Genomic DNA, 19,172 nt, shown 5'->3' on the forward strand with positions numbered 1-19,172 from the left:
CCACAGCCGCCTCTCACTTGCAGCCTTGCCTACTGGCTCCACCCTGCCCACAGAACCCCAGGGAGGGTGTCCCTCAAGGTATCTACAGGTCAGCCCCCATGTCCCTAAGGCCCTTTCTCAGCCACATCCCCAAGCGGGGTGCTTCGTGTCAGGGCACTGACTGAACCTCTGAGCGTGGGGCTTGCCCATGGCCTGGGGGCTCAGGGTTCCACAACACTGCCCCTCGAGGAGGAAGGACAAGCCCGGGACCAGGACAGGGACTCAAACTCAGGGCTCAATGCCCGTGGCCCCGGGGTCTCACAGCCGGACTCAGCCTGACTTCGAGCCCTGGCTGGCCTGCAGCAGAACCCTGACTGTTCAGGCCAGGCGGGTGACCGCCGGGGCTCCCTATGTGGCCTGGGGGAGGTCAGGACAGCCGTGGCCGGCCTGCTGCTTTCCCAGGACCGGGAGATAGATGGGTGCGAGACAGCGGGGGACTGACCAGCGTCATGGGACCCCACACAGGGCAAGTGACAGAGCCAAACAGCCTCGCCCCTGGGGGACAGGCCGTGCCATGCTCTGCACCTGATTCAGCAGAGCTACCCCAGGGGAGCGGGTGCAGGATGAAGGGCCGTGGGAACACACAAGCAGGGCCCCATCACCAGCCCCAAGGGACACAGAGAGAGTCGAGCCCCTGGAGAGTGGGGCCCACACTTTGGGACCACAGGAGCCAGCACTGCCCCCTCCAGGGTCAGCAGAGCCTGCTGGGGTGCCAGGGCCCCAGAGGGTTGGGACTCAGGGCCACCCTAGGATGTTCAGCATGGGCTCCCCAACCACGCATCCCTGCAGAGAGGGCACTGCAGAACAGGGACGAGAGTCAGAAAGACGGACAAGAGACTGGGAGAGACAGAGGGAGAGAAAGTCACAAGACAGAGGTAGGACACAGAGACAGGGACACAGAGAAGCAGAGACATGGTGGGGGGATGCAGACAGTGCAGGCAGAGAGACAGCATTTAGACTCAGAGACTGAGGCAAGAGACAGAAAGACGAGCCAGGCGGGAGGCCTCTGATGGGGCTCAGCTGGCACCGCCCCTGCCCAGGCCCAGCAGTCCCTGCCCAGGCCCGTGCTGCCCCCGCAGCCCTCACCAGCCAGGGGTCTGGAGAGAAAGGAGGGGCGGGGCCAAGGTGGGCACACGGGCTGCGCTGACGGCAGCAGAGGAGGGGAATCGGCTGCGTGTGCTCACACGGTTCCAGTGGACGCTACTGTAATGTGGTAGAAAGCTTGGAAGTAGTAATGGGACAACTCCCAGTTAAAGACAGGAGGACCCAGGGGCCACAGAGCTTGAGCCAAGACATGGAGCTGCTGGCTCCCGGGCAGGGGGACCTCCCACAGGACAGTGGTTTGGAGCCAGGGCCAGGGCACAGCCACCTAGATGGCCTGCACGAGGCCCAGCAACCCGGGAAGAGCTGCGTGCGCTATGATCACCTGCACGGGTGGTTCCAGCAGCTGGATCCGCTGCGCAGACCTCAGCCGAGGCCATGTAAAGAAGCACCCGTACTTGCGGCTCTTGCAAGGGAAACAGCGGGAGAGAAGCCAAGGCCCAGGAGCACCCCCGGGAGAGGCTGCAGCTGAGGTCACCGTCCCCACTAGAGGGAGGGCAAATGCACACAGGGCTGACTCGGACCCCTCATGGCCCTGGTCGCAGACCGGGTGACGGGGTTTCTGTGCCGAAGGAGAGGGGTGTGGACCTAGGATCTTATTCCTAGCCAGAGGTGCGGGCTGGGAGGGCACAAGGCTGCCCTGTGCTTGTCAGGGCCTCTCAGGGCTCAGAGTAGAGGCCGGGAAGAGGAGCTCAGGTGGGGGACATGTCCCAACACACTAAGACACGTCCCAACACGCTAGGAGATACGCCTTGGCACAGCAGTGGCGTCCTCAGAGAGGTGCGACCGCAGGTGGGGACTGGAGCCCTGACACCCAGCCTTGGGAGACGCACACACAGGTCAGAGGCCCAGGGCACGTCCACAGGGGAGGAATACGCCTGCCTCAGAGCTGGGGCTGCCATCCTGAGTCACATCCGGCCCACTGCTGTCCCACTGTGGGACATGGATTGGGCCCAGCCACAGCAGGGAGGGCAGGAAGGGGCCCCTAGGCTCCACAGGGGAAGCTGGCACCAGGTCCCCTGGCAAGCTCTGGTGCAGCTTATCAGGCCACTGGAGGGGACAGGGTGTCCCCCATCACTGAGCAAACTTCCGTGGCCTGGAGCATGGCCATCCCCACTGCCCAGCACCCCGAGACGCCTGCAGCTTGGCAGAGGCGCTGCCCTGGTCTGGGTTTTACTCAGCCCGAACTTTGGGGTCAGGAGGCCCCTGGGGTGCCAGCGTCCTTACAGAACGCACTTTGCCCATGCCTGGGGACCCCATCTCCATTCCTTTGCAGAGCAGGGTGGGGGGCACCACAGAGGAGCCTGCGAGTCCTCAGGCTCAGCCTACACTGTGCAGGGTCCCCAGCCCTCAGAGTGTCCCTGTGGGAGGCATGGGGGGCAGGGACCCAAGGTTGGGGTGCCAATAGAGTGGTGACCCAGGATCCCCTGCAGCCCCAGCAATTAGGCAGCCTCCATGACTCTGGGCCACCAGCAGCCACTGCTGCAGGGCAGTGGCCCACTGTGGGGAAGGTGTGTCACTGTGGTCAGCAGGGAGGCCTCTGGTCCCCTCCCCCAGTGCAGGCCAGGTCAGCTGGACCTGGACAAGACTCTCCTGGTTGTGCCCAGGTGGGAGCCGCCTCACCCTGTCAGGGACAGATGGCCAGGTTCTCTGGGCACCAAGTGTCCTGAGCCCACAGCCTTGAACACATCCTGATTAGCGCCCTGTGCAGGAAGCCAGTGGCCTGGCGCAGGTCAGGACAGTCGTGGCTCAGATGCAGCCATGCAACTGGAGTCAAGGGCCGCAAGTGAAGGAGCCCTGGGGGGACACAGGGGCCTCTCAGCTCCTTCCTACCCTTGGAGTGGCAGCCCAGCCCCACATGTGCGCCAGGTGGCAGGAGCCACCCTCCCCTGAGCGGGAAGTGGGAAGGCGAGAGTGACTCCCCCGCCCAGAAGCTGCACCCCGGGGCAGCCCCAGGATGAGAGGATCAGCTGGCCAGGCCACCAGGAAGAGCCCCTGACACGGGAGCTGCAGGCACAATCTCCTCCTGCCACAGAGGGTTAAGTGGAAGGCTCAGTGATCCAAGAGGGGAGAGGAGGGGAGGTGGCCTCAGGTCTGAAACAGCCATGGAGTAGTCCAGGCCCTGGGAGGAGACAAAGACAGGGCAGGCGTCCCAGCTGTGAGGTGGGTGGACGGGCAGTCCTTGGATCTCAGGGCAGCAGGGGGACCAGGCCCTGAGGTCCCGGTGCCCTGACCAAGTGGCCAGGCCACGCCCAGCACACCCAGGTCTCAGGCGGCGTTCAGCCTGGTGAGGCAATGTCACTGCCTCAAGGCTGCTGCTGGGATGGCAGCAAGGGGCTCAGGAGCCGGGCAGCGGCACAAGGCCGGAGGCCAGCTCCGTCCCCCACACTGACGAGCACTTCTGGTCTCTCCTCCCAGGGCACCAGCAGCCGTGGCGAGGAGGCTTCTCTGGCCCCCACATCCCATCTGCTTGGGCCCCCCAGCTGTGGCAGAGCTGATGGAGGCGGGAGTCCCCTGGGGCCGCGCGGCAGAGTGCCGGCAGGTGGCAACGCGGATGTGAATCTCTTACATCCTGTCCCGGCCTGCAGGGGGCGCCTCCTTCCATCCAGCTTGCCAGGCTGCGGGCGCCCTTCTCCCGGCTCCTGGGACCCCCATGCGGATGTAACCCTCACTTAGGGGCCCATCTCCAACCAGCGCAGTCTGCGGCTCAACACACACACGTCCCACGGGGCCCAGCTCAGCTCACGATCCTGACCATAAAGTGGAAAACAGTCCCAGGCACAAGGGGGAAAGAAAGGCCAGTTCCTGCCTGGTTTTGGCGAGTGGGCAGGGTGCCAAGCGGACCCCGTTTCTCCACAGCCCTGGGCCGGGCTGACACCACACAGCTCTGGTCACTGGCTTGGGCTCCAGGGAGTAGGCCATGGGAACACAAAGGCCCAGGGGGCAGCCGGGCCTTGCCCAGGCAGACAGGAGGGAAGGGCTCAGGACAGTCCCCACCGCTGCACACTGTCCCCGGCGGTTTCACATACTGTAAGAGCAGGGGTCACAGAATGGCGCAGAGTGGGCTCCTGGGAACCCACCTGGTGTCTGCCAGGGTTAGCGGTCGCCGTTGTTTCCAGATCTGTTCCCCCTGGGGCAAAACCTCACAGCAGAACTGGAGCAACCCTGCCTGCTGCCTCTGCCCTCCCAGAACAACCAAGACCCTGAATCCAGCACCTCTCGAGTATTTCTGTGAAGGTTCGCCAAGTTTATAAACACTGAGGATTGGGTGATCTCCACACATTCAGCAGAGGCGGAACCCACCGTGACTCCATAGCTTGCACTCCACAGGCCTATGTTCCCGGCACTCGCCTTGGAGCAGTGTCCAGGACACACGCACGGTCCTCCCATCTCTGGTCCACATGGCCCCTAGCATCAGTATGTGGTCACCAGGGGCCCCCAGTGAGGATGCAGAGTCACTGGATGAAACATCTCCCTGGGTCCAAGACCCCACAGCTTGTCAGATCTGGGGTGCAAATCAGTGTGGTCTCAAGTGGGTATGACGTGCGCTCGCCTGGGTCCCTGTGGGGCGGCAGCTCTGGCCCTGTGCCTTGTCCTCTCACTGCATTCCCTGTCACAAGCCTGCTCAGATCCCACCTCCATCCTCATCTTTAGACACCACTGGGGCTGGACAAGCGTCCCCAAAGGCCTTGTGCTCATGGCCTGGGCACACAGGGAGGCAGGGAAGCCTCAGGAGGTGGTCTAGGGGGCAGCTGGGTCACTCCGTGCCTTTGAGGGGCTATGAGGACCCTGGTCCCTCCTCTCTCTCCCTCTTCTGTGTCATCCCACCCTCCCCAGGCCAAGGGGACTCAGACTACAAACTCTGCTGCCCTGGGTCCAAATAAAGTTGTCCCCTGGTTGAGCAGATTACCGCAGATGTTCTGTCACCATGATGGGAGACTCCCCAGGACACCTGGACAGCGGTCCTTTTCACTCAGTGGCACTCGAGGCCGCACTGGTGCCACATCGCCTTGGTTCTCCAGCACCATCTTCCGGGCACAGCAAAGGCAACGCGTCCATCTTGGCTTTGGTGGCCAGGAGCTGGAGTCTCAGGCCGTGCTCTGCTGCTGTAACAAGTGCCCAAGGCTGGGAATGTTATAAAACAGATAAATGTCCTTGACTCATAGCTTTGGAGGCTGAAGCCCAAGATCGGCCACCCCATTTGTCCACTTGTCCCACTCTGGGGAGGATCTGGCTGCTTCACAACCAGGCAAAGAAGGGACGGGAAATGCGGTGTGTGGGGTGTGCTGCAGGGATGCATGTAGTGCGCAGGTGCACAGGGGTGTGCAAGGGGAGGTGTGGGTGTGTATGGGTGTGCAGTGGGGGTGGGGGGTGTGCACAGGCCAGGACCCACTCTCCAAGGACCAACCCAGGTCCAGGACGATGTCACTCACCAGGCCCCACCTCACAAAGCCCAGGCGCCTCAGGTCACAGCCAGTCTCTGGCCCTGGGGTCACACTCAAGCCCAGAGCGTGGCGAGGAAATCTGTCCTTCCCAGCGAGCCTTTATTTTCCTCTGTGAGTTTTCCGGTTTTGCTTGTCACAAAGGTGGGGTGTCTGGTGTTTGCTCAGGTCTCCTTCAATGCCCTCTGGCAGCAGCTGCTGTCCTCCCTCTTTTATGTGATGTGTAGGCATCCACCTCAGCTTTGGGGCTACCTTCAGTGGGGGTTTTATTTCATTTTTTAAAGTTAATGTTACATATCTATTGCAAAATAAAATCAAGAGGCACTAAAAGCGGTATAAATAACAGAGATGTGTTTTCAAAATTACAGATTTTGAGGCATGGCTAAAAGGAAGAGGACAAGGCACAAGATGGAGAGATTTTTTGCTACTTAAAAGTTCTTCATTTCATCCTAAACTTGAGCTATGCAAAAATATTTGCAAGCAAAAGCCCAGGAAATTGTTTTTAAAGCTTGGTCAACAATTTTTCTTTTCCTAAATGTACAAAATATTTTTTAAAAATGAAAAGCCCTATAGTTAGAAATATAGAAAATTGATGAAAGGTAATCTAGCTGATAAAATGTTCTTAAGGTAATATATAAAATGTAATCACCCAGCGTTAGTACAGGGTACGCTGCCAATAATGCAACTCGAAGCCACTTGCACGGCTCTCTTCCGCCCCCTTGTGTGATGTCAGGACATCACAGGGCCTGGGTGGTGGAGAAAGTGCAGGGCATTATATTTGCCGGGCATTGCTGATAAAATGCATAAAAGCAATTCAAAGTGTAGACAGTTTTTACATCTTTATTTCTACTCGTCCACGTTTGCAGTTGCAGAGATCACAGACGTCGTGGGGAGTTGGTGCCTGGACTCTGGCTTTCTAAACTGCACCTTCAGCTTGGCGCTCCTGGGCTCGTGCCAGTTCTCCTCACTGGCCGGGTCCAGACGTGCCCAGCCGTGCCCAGCCGTCTCGGCAGCTCACGGAACGGCACCGGCTCCCTTGCCTTCTGCATCTAGATAAACACCGGAGCTTTTCACAGCAAGGCAGTTTTCTGTCTGTCCAGTCCTGATATCAGCCACTTACTGGCTTATTCCTGGGCCGAAGATGCAACGCGGGGCCACAGATGTGCTCTGTGTGGTCGCTCATGGGACTGTCCCCAAGAGCCCAGCCTTGCCGCCCACGTCCCGTCATGGGACAAGCACGCCTCCTCGCGGCCAACCCCTGCAAACCCAGAACAGAACGTTTACTCCCACCAGCTCCGGCTCTGCACCTGCTAAGACGGAGGTCTATGAGCCGGGAGAGCCAGGGACCCGTGCACACCCAGGGACAGGGGTAGGGACAGGACGGGGACGGGGCTTAGTGACTGTCTCCTGGGGATTTCTTATGCAAGCATTCGTCAGCTGGCTTAGGCACACAGGGGGAAGAGTGAGAGGGAAGTAAATCAGTCCGCTCACTGTGGCGACCACCTTACCATCTACAACCTAGCATCACACTGTAAACCTCAAGCATACACTATAAAATGTATTCCCCAAAAGTCACGAGGCTTTTCTCCTACCTCTGTGTGAGCGCACCGCCACCAAGTGTCTCTGGCTCCTCCTGCTGCTCAGTTGTGGTATTGCAGCTCTGGCTCGAGACCCTGGCCAGGGCAGTGGGTCCCTGTGAATCGTGGACTGCATTTCCCGTGGACAGAAGGGACCTGATGGTGACAGCTGCTCTAAGACCCCAGGTCCAGGGCAGAGGGCTGGAGCTTCCTTTGCAGATCTTAGTAGTATGCGATGTCCAGCTTCTTCTCGGCTGCATATGGCCAAGGGTACATCTATCGTCTTTATGAGAACCGTTTCCCATGCTGTGGAGTCCCTCTGGCCACGTGAGACCTGCTAATACAGGGCACACGTTGTGGATCAGACACGTGTTTCATAAAACGTTTCTCCCAGACTGCTTTACCCTTGGTTTTCTTAACTATTTTGTGTTTTTTTTGAAAAGCAAGATTTTCAGTCTTAGTGAAGTCAATATTAACATTTTTTCTTCTGTGAAGTTGGTGCTTTTTGTGTGTTTAGAAATCTGTCTATCTCAGGATCACATTTTCCTTCTCTATTTTCCCACAGGTTTAATTGTTTCGCCGTGACATTCGGGTGTGTGACCCTGTGTCAGCTAAGGATCGAGGTTTGCTCCCCCACACAGGAGCAAGGCACCCAGCGTTCTTGTTCAAAAGACACCCCTGCCCCAGAAATGACCTCAGCACCCTGGTGAAAGTCCAGGGGCCACCGAAGCAGGGCCTGTCCCTGCACGGCTACGCTGAGTCCCCTATGCCCTCTGTCCATCCCTGTGCGGGTATGTCAGCCTTGAAATTGGCCATGTTAGCTCCTCAACTTTTTCTTCTTCAACATTGTTTTTGGCTTACTAGGCCCTTGCTTTTCCTTGTAAATTTTAAAATCGACTTGGTAATTTCTTCCAAAAAGAAATTTATGGTAGGGATTTTAGGGCTATTGCACTGACTTTAAATAAATTTTGGGAGAGCAACCATATTACCAACATTAAACTTTAAACCAGTATTGAAGTCTTCCAGTTCCGCTTTTTAATATGTAGTGGCTTTTGGTTTAGTATCTTGCACAGTCGTGCTAACTTTGTTCCTGAGGGCTTCATTTTTGATACCGTTGTAATGGAGTTGTTCTCTCTAACTTAATTTCCATTATACAGAAATATAATTCATTTTGTATATTGGCTTTGGATCTGGCAATGTCGCCAAATTCACTTATTCTTTCTAGTAGATTTTTCTGGGTTTCTGTGGGTTTATTACCTGCTGCTTGGGAGGCTGAAGCAGGATGATCACTTCAACCTAGGATTCAAGACCAGCCTGGGCAATATAGCAACACCCAGCTCAAAAAGGAAAAATTACATTTTTTCAGTGTTTTTCACTTTATTTTCATTTTACTTATGTATTTGTAGTGCTGGGGATTGAATCTAGGGCCTTCATACTGAGCTACATCCATAGCCCCTTTTTGGATTTTGAGATAGGATCTTGCTAAATTGCTAAGTTATCCAGCTGGGCTTGAGCTTGCAATCCTTCTGCCTCAGCCTCCCAGACTGCTGTGATTGCAGTTCAGATGTTAGTTATTTTTCCCTCTGCGATGCTCAGATGTCTGTTTTTCTTCTCTGCTTTGATACCATATGTGACACCCCTCGTGCGTGTGTTCGCGGGGGCAGCCTTTGTGTGCACTGTTCTTGGATGACTTGCCGACATCACCTTGGGGGTTTTTGCATCACCCTGAGAAGCCCTGAGCTGTGGTTTGCTTTGCCTGGATGTCGTTTTTCTGGGACTCAGTGTGGGCACGTACCCCAAATCGTGTTGAGAAGTATAGGGTTGGGGTTATTTCTTCTCTAAATATTTGGCAGAATTCACTAATGAATCCATCTCAGCCTGGGCTTTTCTGCGTCCAAATTATGAATTCAGGTGCTAAAATCTATAGAGAGCTGCCCAAGTGCTCTACTTCTTCTTGGGAAATTTGCTAAATTATTCCCTTTAAGAACTGTGTCTGCAAATATTTCCTAAATTCTCTTGTGCTTCCTCTGGACCCAGGCTTTTATTTATGTGTTTAATTATTGGTGGTACTGGGGATGGAGCACCCATACCCCAGCTCTTTCATGTCTATCGTTAATGTTATTATTTTCCTTTTGAGGCAGAGTCTAACTGAGTCTATAAGTTTCCCAGGCTGGGCTCGAACTGGGACTCTCCTGCCTCAGCTTTCCAGAGTACAGAGATCACAGGGGCACCACCATGGCCACCCAGAAGACCCAGGGATTATTTAGCGGTGTGTCCGGAGGCTGGCCAGTGGCTTCGTGGCAGAGCAAGTGCCAGGCGCTGGGTTTGATTCCCCAGCACTGAAAAAAAAAAACAAAAACAAAAACAAAAGCCATGTGTGTCTTAGTTTCCAAATACTGGAGAATTTTCCAGAGAGCTCTGTTGTTAGCTGTTTAATTCCATTGTGTTTAGCTGAGATCCTCTTTGTGACACTGACTGGGTCTATGTTTTCAGTTTTGTGACCAGATTAGGGATTATCTTTGTGTGGGGCCGATTCTGGGCAGGGGCGGGGCCTGCCGGGGAGGGGCGGGGCCTGCCGGGGAGGAGCCTGCCCTTCTGGACTCCTCCCCCGCGGCCCCCGCTTCACAAAGGGCCCTGGAGGAAGGACTGCTGGCGCCTTGCGCCCTCACCCACCCTGATGCGGGAGCCGCGGGACCTGACTCCTAGCCAGGGCTCTGGCCTCCCCACCTCCACCCGGCCCTGCAGGTCGCTGGTCTGGTCTGCCAGCCCAAAAGGGCACATCCTGGCGGGGAAGTGACATGGTTCCAGGACAGGCTGGCAGCGAAGCTCCCGCACACCTTCAGGAGCAGAGCCCACTGTGCCCGCGGCCCCGGCGGCAACAGGGAACTCCGGGCACAGGGTCTGGCCACCTTAAGGAGCCGGGTCAGCCCCAGCCCTCACACTTCTGCTGGGGGTTCCGTAGCTCAGCCCAGCCTTCAGGAGGGAGCTGTGGGGAGCAGAAGTGGGGACTTGGCCTCCACCCAGCCTCTGGGCACAGACAGACGCCACCTGGGTGGGGAAGCGCTGAGCACACCGAGGGGACCGAGATCCCTGGGCCTGACGGTGCTGAGTGGGCGGTACTTGGGGTCCTCGCCAGGCCCTGGCCCCTGCCCGCTGCTGCCTGAGCAAGGAGACACCTGGCCTCTCTGAAGCCCACAAGCACAGCACTGCCAGCAGCTGCCACCAGCTCCCAGGTGTGCACAGGCACCCACGCCAGGACCTTGAACACACGCACACACATGCACATGCACACACGCAGGGCTGCTGCCCACTCCTACCCGTGTCCAAGCAGAGCTCCTGAAAGTTGTTTGAAGGTTTGGACAGCTCTGCCCTGCAACTGCCTGGCAGCCCGGAAGGACCCTCAAGAACATGCACACTCCTGTCAGTTTGCAGCCAGAGCTGATGCCCTGTCCCGATCCCGAGGCCTCCTCCACTCCCCCGGTCCGCCCGTAGGCACGGTGTACACATGCATAAACACACACAAGCACGTGCAAATACGTGTGCGCACACTCGCACAGGCCCCACACACACACCTCACACACAGGCGTGCAGGCACACAGGTTACCACAGCACCCGGACGCTGGACCAAGGCCGCCCAGTCACACACAGCCCTGGGAACGGGGAGCGCCTGCCTCCCGTGAGAGCCGCGGGAAGGCTGTGCAGCGCCCAGGGGACCAGGGGTCCTCTCCCAGCCATCAGGCCCCCTGCCCCCCGCCTGCCACACGCCCCAGCTCAGACCACACCAGCACAGCGCCTCTGCGTGAGTTTATTATCAGAAAGCAGAAGATCGGACAGACTCAGAAAATAAATATCTGCAGAGAGGAAACAAGCAGAGGGGGAGGAAGCTCAGGGCCGGCGGGTGAGGCGGGCCGGCAGGACGCAGGCAGGCACGGCTGCTTATGCCCTGCCCAGAAGCCGGGGGCTGGCGCGCCGCGCACGGGTCCGCTGGGCCTCCGGGAGCTCGCACACGCTGTCCTGGCACGTGCAGGTCTCGATGTGCGTGTAGCTGTGGGGCAGCGAGCCTCCGTTGGGACAGTCCAGGACCACCTGGAGCTCGGCGGTCCTCCCCTCCTTGCAGCAGGAGCAGCGATGGTCCAGGGTCTGCGCCTTGGCGGAGTACCTGGAGCAGGGCGCGGTGAGAGGTGACGGCCTCCTCCGCGGCGCCAGCCGGCCCTCTACGCTCCACGGGTCCCGCCCCCGCCCACAGGGCACGCGCAGCCCGACTCACATGGAAAACGTCTGGCAGGACCCGGAGCAGTAGTTGGTGGTGACGTTCTTGGCGCAGCCGGCGTGGGAAATTTCCTTGACGATCGGGATGGTGGAGCAGGGCACCCTGGTCTCATTCAGAGGGATGCCTGGGGGCGAGGCACGGGGCGGAGTCTCACACCGGGCCCCACCCAAGCGCAGCCCTCTGCCTCCCACGCGGCTCCCTCCTGCCTCTGCCCGGGCAGGGACTGGGCTCCCTGGAGACCACTGGTCGCATGGGTGGGGGACACCCCTTCCCGCTCCCTCCCCGGGCCGCCCGTCACCCCACTCACATCTCCGGCAGCACCCGTCGGGCATGAATGTGATGGAGCCCTGCAGGAGAGCAGAATGAGCTGGGGCAGACCCCGCGCCCCTTCTGGGTGGGGGCGGCTGGGGGCGGCTGGGGAGGGGGAGGGGCGGCGGGTGGAGGTGGATGGTCCTGCAGGAGGACCAGCCTCGCCCACCAGTGGCCACTGTCCCAGGACTGGGGACCAGGCCCCCGAAAGAGCAGGGTCTCCACTCCCGGGACAGCACACAGCCAGCGCTGAGGGCCCCCTCACCGGGACGCAGCTGCTGGGGTCGAAGTCGGGGCAAGTGATGTTGGAGACGGAAGAGATGAGCTGGTTGTGGAGCTTCATGCAGCTGAAGAAGGTGCACTTGTTGCTAGGGCTACTCTCGGCATCCCCAGGCTGTGAGCAGAGCAGGGCCGGGTGAGCCCCACGGGCTGCGGAGCCCAGAGGCCGGCCCAGGAGACCAGGAAGGGAGCACCTGCGGGAGCCGCTTCGCAGAAGCCAGGCTGCCTCCTGGCCCAAAGCCCCCAGGTGAGCAGCACCACGGCCGCAGGTCAAGGCACCTGTCTGTGGCTCCCCAAAAAGGTTTAGCCACGTCTGACTCCCCAAAACCAGGGAGCGACCTTATTTGGAAAAAGGGCACTGGAACATGTCACTAAGTGAAGGGTCTGGAGGTGAGCTGTCCCGGGTCAGGATGGCCCTACATCCACTGGTAAGTGTCCTCGGGAGAGAGGGCAGATGTGGACACGGGCAGAGGGAGGCGGAGGCAGGGCCATGGGGCCCAGCTAGGGACACCTGGAGCCCGGAGCCCAGCGGTGGAGGTGCAGGGAGGCTCCTCCAGTACCCCGCCGCGCGAGCCTGGACAGGACTCGGGAGCGCCAGAACCTGGAGCATCTGCTCCTCCTGTTCTGGCCACTGGTCGCCATCCTCCGCCCTCCTGTGCTGCCACAGCCCTGGGACACCCCCACCCTGCTCCACACGGGACCGGGAGGCCTCAGCGGGTGGGGTTGGCATCTGCGCACCTTCAGGACGACCGGCTGGCCACCGGGTATGCTGATGATGCAGTGGGTCTGCTGGCATTTCCTGCAGCACTCACCAGGGGCCTCCACAGGCTCGAAGCCCTGGGAACACAGACAGGAGGGCTGAGCTCTCTGGGGAGGGTGACTGGGGAGGGGCAGAGGAGGGGACAGAGGCTGAGGCAGGAAGGGGCGGCTCACAGGGTCGCAGGAGACGTTGCAGGGCACGTGGGTGCAGCTGATGATGTTGAGCTGGCTGCTGTGGTTGACTTCGTGGGTGCACACGCAGTCCTGGCACTTGGAGGAGTACACTGGGGATCCCGGCTACGGACAGGGAACATGGCTGGGAGGTGAGGACCCCACGCACCAGCCCACTCCAGCCCACCCCAGGACGCAGCTGTGCTGCCCGCCGCCCAGCGCGCACCTGGTACTCTGCGTTCTTGTGCACGCACACCCGCTTGGGCTCTGGGAAGAAAGCACAGCAGGGCTGTCAGAGGCCTGCCTCGGTGGCACAGGCCACACACCGGAGGCCCCTGAAGGGCTGCTTCCCTCCTCCTGCCCCTCGCTGCCCCGACTCACCACAGGAGTAGACTGGGCAGCACTGCCCGGGAACCATCTTGCTGTTCACCTCAAAGCCCAGTGGGCATGAAGGGGCCTTGTTTTTGCACAGGCTGGCGTTGCACTCTGAGGTGGGACAGGGATGTGAGGCTCCGGGCTCCTGTGGGTGCGCCCACCCGGCCCAGGGCATCGCAGGAGCCCCGCCCACGAGGGCTGTAGGGACGCTCGGGCCCAGCAGGGACAGGCCCACCCACGCCTGCCCAGGGAGGTCTTACTGCACGAGGAGATGTTGCAGCAGGTGTCGGCCGGGTTGACCTCGGTGACCAGGTAGGTGCCATCCTCCATGCACGTGGGCGGGGCCTCCCGGCTGCACTTCTTGGGCTGGCAGGCGATGCCGCTGCCACCCTCCAGGCAGACACAGTCCTTGCAGTCGAAGACAAAGTACTCCCCAAACTGCAGGGAGGGTGGGGTGAGTGAGCGAGGAGAAGAGCAGGCCCGCCTCACCACACCCCAGGTGCACGAAGGCCCAGCCCATGGCTAGCCGGGGGAAGCGGGCAGCTCATCAGGACAGCAGGCTGCTGAGCCACACAGCATGGCCTGGCACAGGGCAGACACACCTCACCACCAACTACGAAGATAAGAAGTCACCACACGGCCAAGGCCACACAGGAAACAGACAGCGCTGAAGTGACCACGGCCACCTCAGGCCAGGCAGAGCACATGATGGGTGAGTGGGAGGACAGGAGGTTGGAGGGACAGGCAGAGGGAGGGTGATGTGTGGGCGCAGGCAGATGAGCTCATAGATGGGAGCACAGGGGGTGGAGGAACTGATGGACGCGCAATGGATGGACAGATAAACTGAGAGACGGGTGGACAAGCGGATGGGTTGAGGGAGGGAAGGATGGATGAAGGAGGAGGAGGATGGATGGATGGGCAAACCAAAAAAGGGGTGGATGGGGTGTGGACGGACAATGCATTGAGGGATGATGGGTGGATGCACCAGTGGACAGATGAGGGGGGGGATGGACGATGGATGAGTGGGTGGGTGGACCCGTGCAGTGTGTGGATTCCCTGCTCCGGAAGTTAAATATTCATTACTCAGTCTTCGAGGCTCCTGGATCTCCTGTCCTCTTCACCTTGGCCCACCCCACCTCCCCAAATTCAGGACTTGTGGGAGAATCCCACCCCAGCACAGGGGCAGGCCTACCTCTCTGGGCACATTGTCTGGTCCCACACAGCCTGGAGAGAGAGAGGAAACAATCCTGTTAGCAGGGCACCTGGGGTCAGCCTCAGGCACCCCCGACCCCGCACCCGGACACTGGCGGGGTAGGCAAGGGCGTGTGGCCTACCGCATGTCTTCACACAGACGTCATAGCCAGGGGCGTATTTTGTAGTGCCTTCAGGACAGAAGCAGCCTTCCACCAGGATGGAGGAGTTCTGTGGGGCGCTGGAGGGGCAAAGGAACCCTCAGAGGGAGGTGGTATGGGGCTCGTGGGGGCGGGGCTTTGGGTGGGGCGGGGCTTGGTGGTGGGGCGGGGCGTCAAGGGCGGGGGCTTGGGTAGGGCTCGTGGGCGGGACTTCGAGAGAGGTCTGGGCCTGGGCTCAGGCTCTCCTCCTGCAAAGTCCCCTACCTTGACTTGCAGGTGGGCTCCTCTGCGGGCCTGCAGGCCTGGTACTGCTTGTGATCGTGGCACGCCATAGCTGCAGGAGGGAAGCGAGACTCAGAAGGGCCGCATCGGGAGGGCTCCCTTCAGTGACCGAGCCGCGCCTTGTTCCCACGCAGGGCTCCGCCCCCTGCCCGCTGCTTTCTAAGCTGTCCCCAGCTGGGCGGGGACGGGGGTGGGGGGAGGAGGGGCCCAGACCTGCAGGGCAAGGCGGCAGACCTCCCAGCTCCTTCACCCCACATCTGATGAAAGGCCGGGCTCTGACTTCCGGCGGGGTGGGCCCTTCCCGGGGCAGGGTTAGGGGAGGGGCTGGAGGCACTCACCGCAGGACCCGTTAGTGTGGCGCCGCCAGTCCACGCAGAACCCCTCCTGGGAGCAGAGGGTCGCGTAGGCCTGCACGCTGGTGCACTCAATGCCAGAGTTCGGAATGAAGCGGCTGTCGAATATGCAGGCCTCGTAGTAGTGCTGGGGGGGCACCCACGGGTGGCACTCGGCAAACAAGCTGCACAAAGAGGGGTGGGTCACATTGCTCCTGCTTCTCCCTGCTCCCAGCGCCCAGCCCTCCGCCCCCAGAGCCTGCTCAGCGCCGGAGAGGGACAGCGAGCAGGGAGGCCCGCTGGGTCTCCAGGCGGTGGCAGGGTGCACCACCAGTTGCCCAGGGGTGGGACTGCACCTCCTAAAGGCGGAGAACCCCAGCCTCGAGGCAACCCCAGCACCGTGGGCAATGACGCTGGGCCCCCTCCGTGTCCAAGCCCAAGCCTCCCCAACGTCAGCCCTGAGTGCCAGCTCCGTCTGGGTCACCCGGTCAGCGGGGCTGCACTGTGCCAGGAGGCGGGAGAGATGGGATCAAAAAGCCCCTGGGACCTAGTGTCCACCCAGGATGCCGTGACCTCAGCCCTGTCCCAGCCCCCACTGTAGACGTGCACGAGCACAGAGGCCCTGCCACTCTCCAAGGCCCAGGTCAGCCGCCGGCAGGGCAGATCACCTGTCCTTGATGAGCTGGCAGATGGGAGACGGAGTGCTGCCCGTGGACGGAGTCGTCCTGACAGCCGGGCGCTGGGTGGTAAAGTCGGCGTGTGGGCAGCGTGGCTTGGAGGGGTCATTCACCACCCACTGGTCAGCGGCCAGCTCGCAGTTGGAGGTGATCTCCCCGCTGGGCAGCACACAGTCGTCTGCCGTGCTGTTGGTGCAGGTGCCTGCGCCAGAGAAGGGCCACGTTGCTGCCAGGCCAGGCCACCGCAGCCAAGGCACCCCCATCCCAGGCCCCTCCCCACTTTGACCAGCCTGCGGGCATAGACCAAGCTGGGCCAGCTGCTCTTGGGTGCCCAGGGGGACCAAACCCAGGACCGAGGCCCCAAGCAGAGCAGTGGGAGACCGAGTCGGGCGGGCGCAGGGCCGGGGCTCACCACACTGGCCCTTGGTGTTGTTGCCGAAGCGCTGGTAGGGCAGCCTGATGGAGAAGGACAGGCCGTTGTAGGAGATGACGGCGCCGAGCTCAGGGATGTCCACCAGGAAGTTGATGCCTGACTCGTACACCTTCAGCCCGTACTTCTTGTAGGGCAGGGCCACCGCCTGCTTGTTGACCTGCACCTGCAGTGGCCAGGAGGGTCAGGAGGGCCACTGGGACCTGCCACCCCCTCGAAGCTCCCCTGGGGCAGTGTCTCTGCCCGCCCCTCCCCCTTCCTGCTCCCCTGACTTCCATCCCATTGCCCAGCTGGTCCCTGGAGAGCTGGGAAAACCCCCCTCCTTGGAGCCCCGGAGGCTGGGGCCCACATGGTGAGCAGGGTCCAAGAGCTGGTGCCCACAGGACCTGCTGTGTGGGGAGGGAGGCCCAGCTGTGCACAGCACACCCCACTCCTGTGCTGAGGAGGGGCTGTGGGCTGGACAGCAGGTACCAGGACACATCAGAGTCTTGTGAGACGAGCTCGATGTGTCCCTGAGGGAAGCCCCTGTCCTCTCCCACTCCAGCCCTGCAACCCGGTCCACTGCCTCCCAGACCACAGCGAGATGGACCCCACACCACGCCCAGCATGTACGCCCCTCACATACCTGCACCTTTATGGGAGTCATCTGCAGAGTTTTGATCAGCACCTCCTGGGTCTCGTGGTGCACGATGAGCGTGCGGGGGCAGGACACCTTGTCGTTGACATCACAGTGGTAGTTGTCGATGTAGACACCGAAGTTGTCCACTGTGGAGGTGATCTCCTCCACTAGCACATAGGTGCAGTTGCCCTGGTAGCTGTAGTACAGCCCATCGAAGGTGACGTAGTGCGGGTCCCCCCAGCCTGTGCAATAGCCTGTGGAGATTTGGGATGGTTTTGGGAGCCTGGTTCCCAGGCAGTTACTCTTGGGCACCTGGGGTCCCAGAGAAGCAAGTGTCCCCCTGCTCAGGCCACCGCAGCACCTCCTGCAGGACTGAGGGCCTCCTGACACCAATACAGGGGGCAACATGTGGGCAAGCAGACCAGGACTGTGCACCCAGCCCTCAGCAATCCAGGTCTGTGCCCAAGAAGCCCCGGATACCCCACGCCAGGAGGCCACCCCATGGCACCCGCCCCAGAGGAGGTGGCCCAGGAGGACAAGGCTCACAGTCACACTCCCAGTGCCAGCAGCAGCCATCAGGGTCCATGACTTGCACAGGCTTGAGGCCGTTGGAGCAGGTGGGCATGGGCGGCGGCTTGCACTCCACCTCCACGATCTCCACCACGTTGTCGTACTTGCAGATGGCCATCGTGCAGTTACACAGCCACCAGGTCTCATTCTCCTGCGGTGTGGAGGGCATCAGCCAGGCTGCGCTTGGGGCTGGAGCCCAAGGGCAGCTTCCTGGACCCCAGGGCAGCAGTCACCTGTGCACGGAGGCAGGTGCAGCAAGAAGGGACCTGCCCTAGCATTGCCTGCACCCAGAGGCCGTGGGGATGGTGCGGGCCAGGTGGTGGGAGCATCGTGGGCCAAGAAAGGTGGCAGCTCAGGCCTTGAAACCTGGACTAGACCACTTGGTACTGGGGACAAAGCCAGCCCTGCCCACTGACCTTTCTTGGAGGGGTGAAGTCTAGGCACCCGAGAGGCTTGGTGGTGACTGGTGTGCTGGACGTTGGCTTGGAGGGCGTGGGTGTGGATGTGGAGGGTGTGGGTGTGGACGTGGAGGGCGTGGAGGGTGTGGAGGGAGTCGGAGAAGGTGTGGAAGGGCAGGACCAGTTGAAGAACTGGAGTTCACAGTCCAGGGAGCAGTTTGCATAATAGCAGGTGTTCCCATGGGTCCCATTGTACACCAGCTCGCCTGCAGGCAAGAGAGACCCAGTCCTCACGCTGCCCAGAGGCAGGGCTGGTGCTGCAGATCAGATCCCATGGGGGCTACAGGAGGAGCCCCTGCTGTAGTGTCAACCTGTCCCCCATACTTCCCCTCAGCACACCAATGCATATGCTAATGGCATCAGGAGGGGCGTTGGCAGGCAGGCAGGACTCCAGAGGTCCTCAGGAGGGGTCCTACATGGCATTAGTGGCTTTGTATACCAAGCAGACAGACACTCAGCTCCACCCTGGCATGCCTTCTGCCATGTCATGGTGCCAGCGCCCTGCTCTTGAAATTCCAGCCCCCAGAACTGTGCACTAAACAAACCTCTATTCTTCATAAGTTTCCTGGGCTCAGGTGCATTGTTACAGCAGCAGAAAAGGGACTAAATTGCCCACTATTCCCCATTTAGGGGGTGTCCTCATATCCCACCCACCACCACCTGGGGCACAATGGCCCTGATGCACACAGACATCCTTCCAGCCCCAACCTCTTGCCTCTGGAGCAAACTCCTAGTCAGGACTTGCCCTAGTTCCTGACTTAGCAGAAAGAGAGGGAACGAAACAATCCCAGCTGCCTGGGCATTGGGTGGGAACAACATGGGTACCTGGTGCATAGTAGGTGCCATTCAAGAAGCAGCACAAGACAGTGGTGAGGGGACTGCTCATCCAGCCACTGCTGGAAGTCTGGATCGGTGTGGTCTGTAGTGTGGATGGCTCCGTCAAGGTCTGAGTGGAGGTCACTGCAGTGGTCATTGTCACAGTAGGGGGTGTGGGCGTGGCCGGAGTAGATGCAGGAGTGGTGGACTCCGAGGTTGTGGTGGTAGGTGTGGTGGTGAGGATGCTTACAGTGGTGGATCCCAGGGTTGAGGCCGTAGACTCTATGGTTGTGGTGGTGGGTGTAGGTGTGGAG

At 60.3% G+C, this 19,172-nt stretch overlaps 1 protein-coding gene across 1 annotated transcript in view; it reads right to left on the reverse strand.

Annotated features, from left to right (window-relative positions):
- Positions 1-10,955: 10,955 nt before the first annotated feature.
- Muc2 (mucin 2, oligomeric mucus/gel-forming) overlaps positions 10,956-19,172 on the reverse strand; it is a 26,872-nt gene continuing 18,655 nt past the window's right edge. The window contains exons 30-48 of the mRNA XM_013502905.1: positions 18,868-19,162; positions 18,001-18,248; positions 17,561-17,735; positions 17,021-17,268; positions 16,378-16,561; positions 15,957-16,167; positions 15,295-15,473; positions 14,939-15,008; positions 14,657-14,754; positions 14,515-14,546; positions 13,583-13,760; positions 13,329-13,433; positions 13,174-13,214; positions 12,951-13,073; positions 12,756-12,854; positions 12,004-12,132; positions 11,737-11,776; positions 11,427-11,553; positions 10,956-11,318 (exon numbers count right to left, since the gene is read on the reverse strand). Of these exons, the coding sequence (XP_013358359.1) occupies positions 11,096-11,318; positions 11,427-11,553; positions 11,737-11,776; positions 12,004-12,132; positions 12,756-12,854; positions 12,951-13,073; positions 13,174-13,214; positions 13,329-13,433; positions 13,583-13,760; positions 14,515-14,546; positions 14,657-14,754; positions 14,939-15,008; positions 15,295-15,473; positions 15,957-16,167; positions 16,378-16,561; positions 17,021-17,268; positions 17,561-17,735; positions 18,001-18,248; positions 18,868-19,162 (2,805 nt within the window). The 3' untranslated portion in view covers positions 10,956-11,095. The remainder of the gene's footprint in view (positions 11,319-11,426; positions 11,554-11,736; positions 11,777-12,003; positions 12,133-12,755; positions 12,855-12,950; positions 13,074-13,173; positions 13,215-13,328; positions 13,434-13,582; positions 13,761-14,514; positions 14,547-14,656; positions 14,755-14,938; positions 15,009-15,294; positions 15,474-15,956; positions 16,168-16,377; positions 16,562-17,020; positions 17,269-17,560; positions 17,736-18,000; positions 18,249-18,867; positions 19,163-19,172) is intronic.

The sequence above is a fragment of the Chinchilla lanigera genome, unplaced genomic scaffold (genome assembly GCF_000276665.1).
Source record: "Chinchilla lanigera isolate Chin_1 unplaced genomic scaffold, ChiLan1.0 scaffold00075, whole genome shotgun sequence".
Taxonomy (NCBI): Eukaryota; Metazoa; Chordata; class Mammalia; order Rodentia; family Chinchillidae; genus Chinchilla; species Chinchilla lanigera.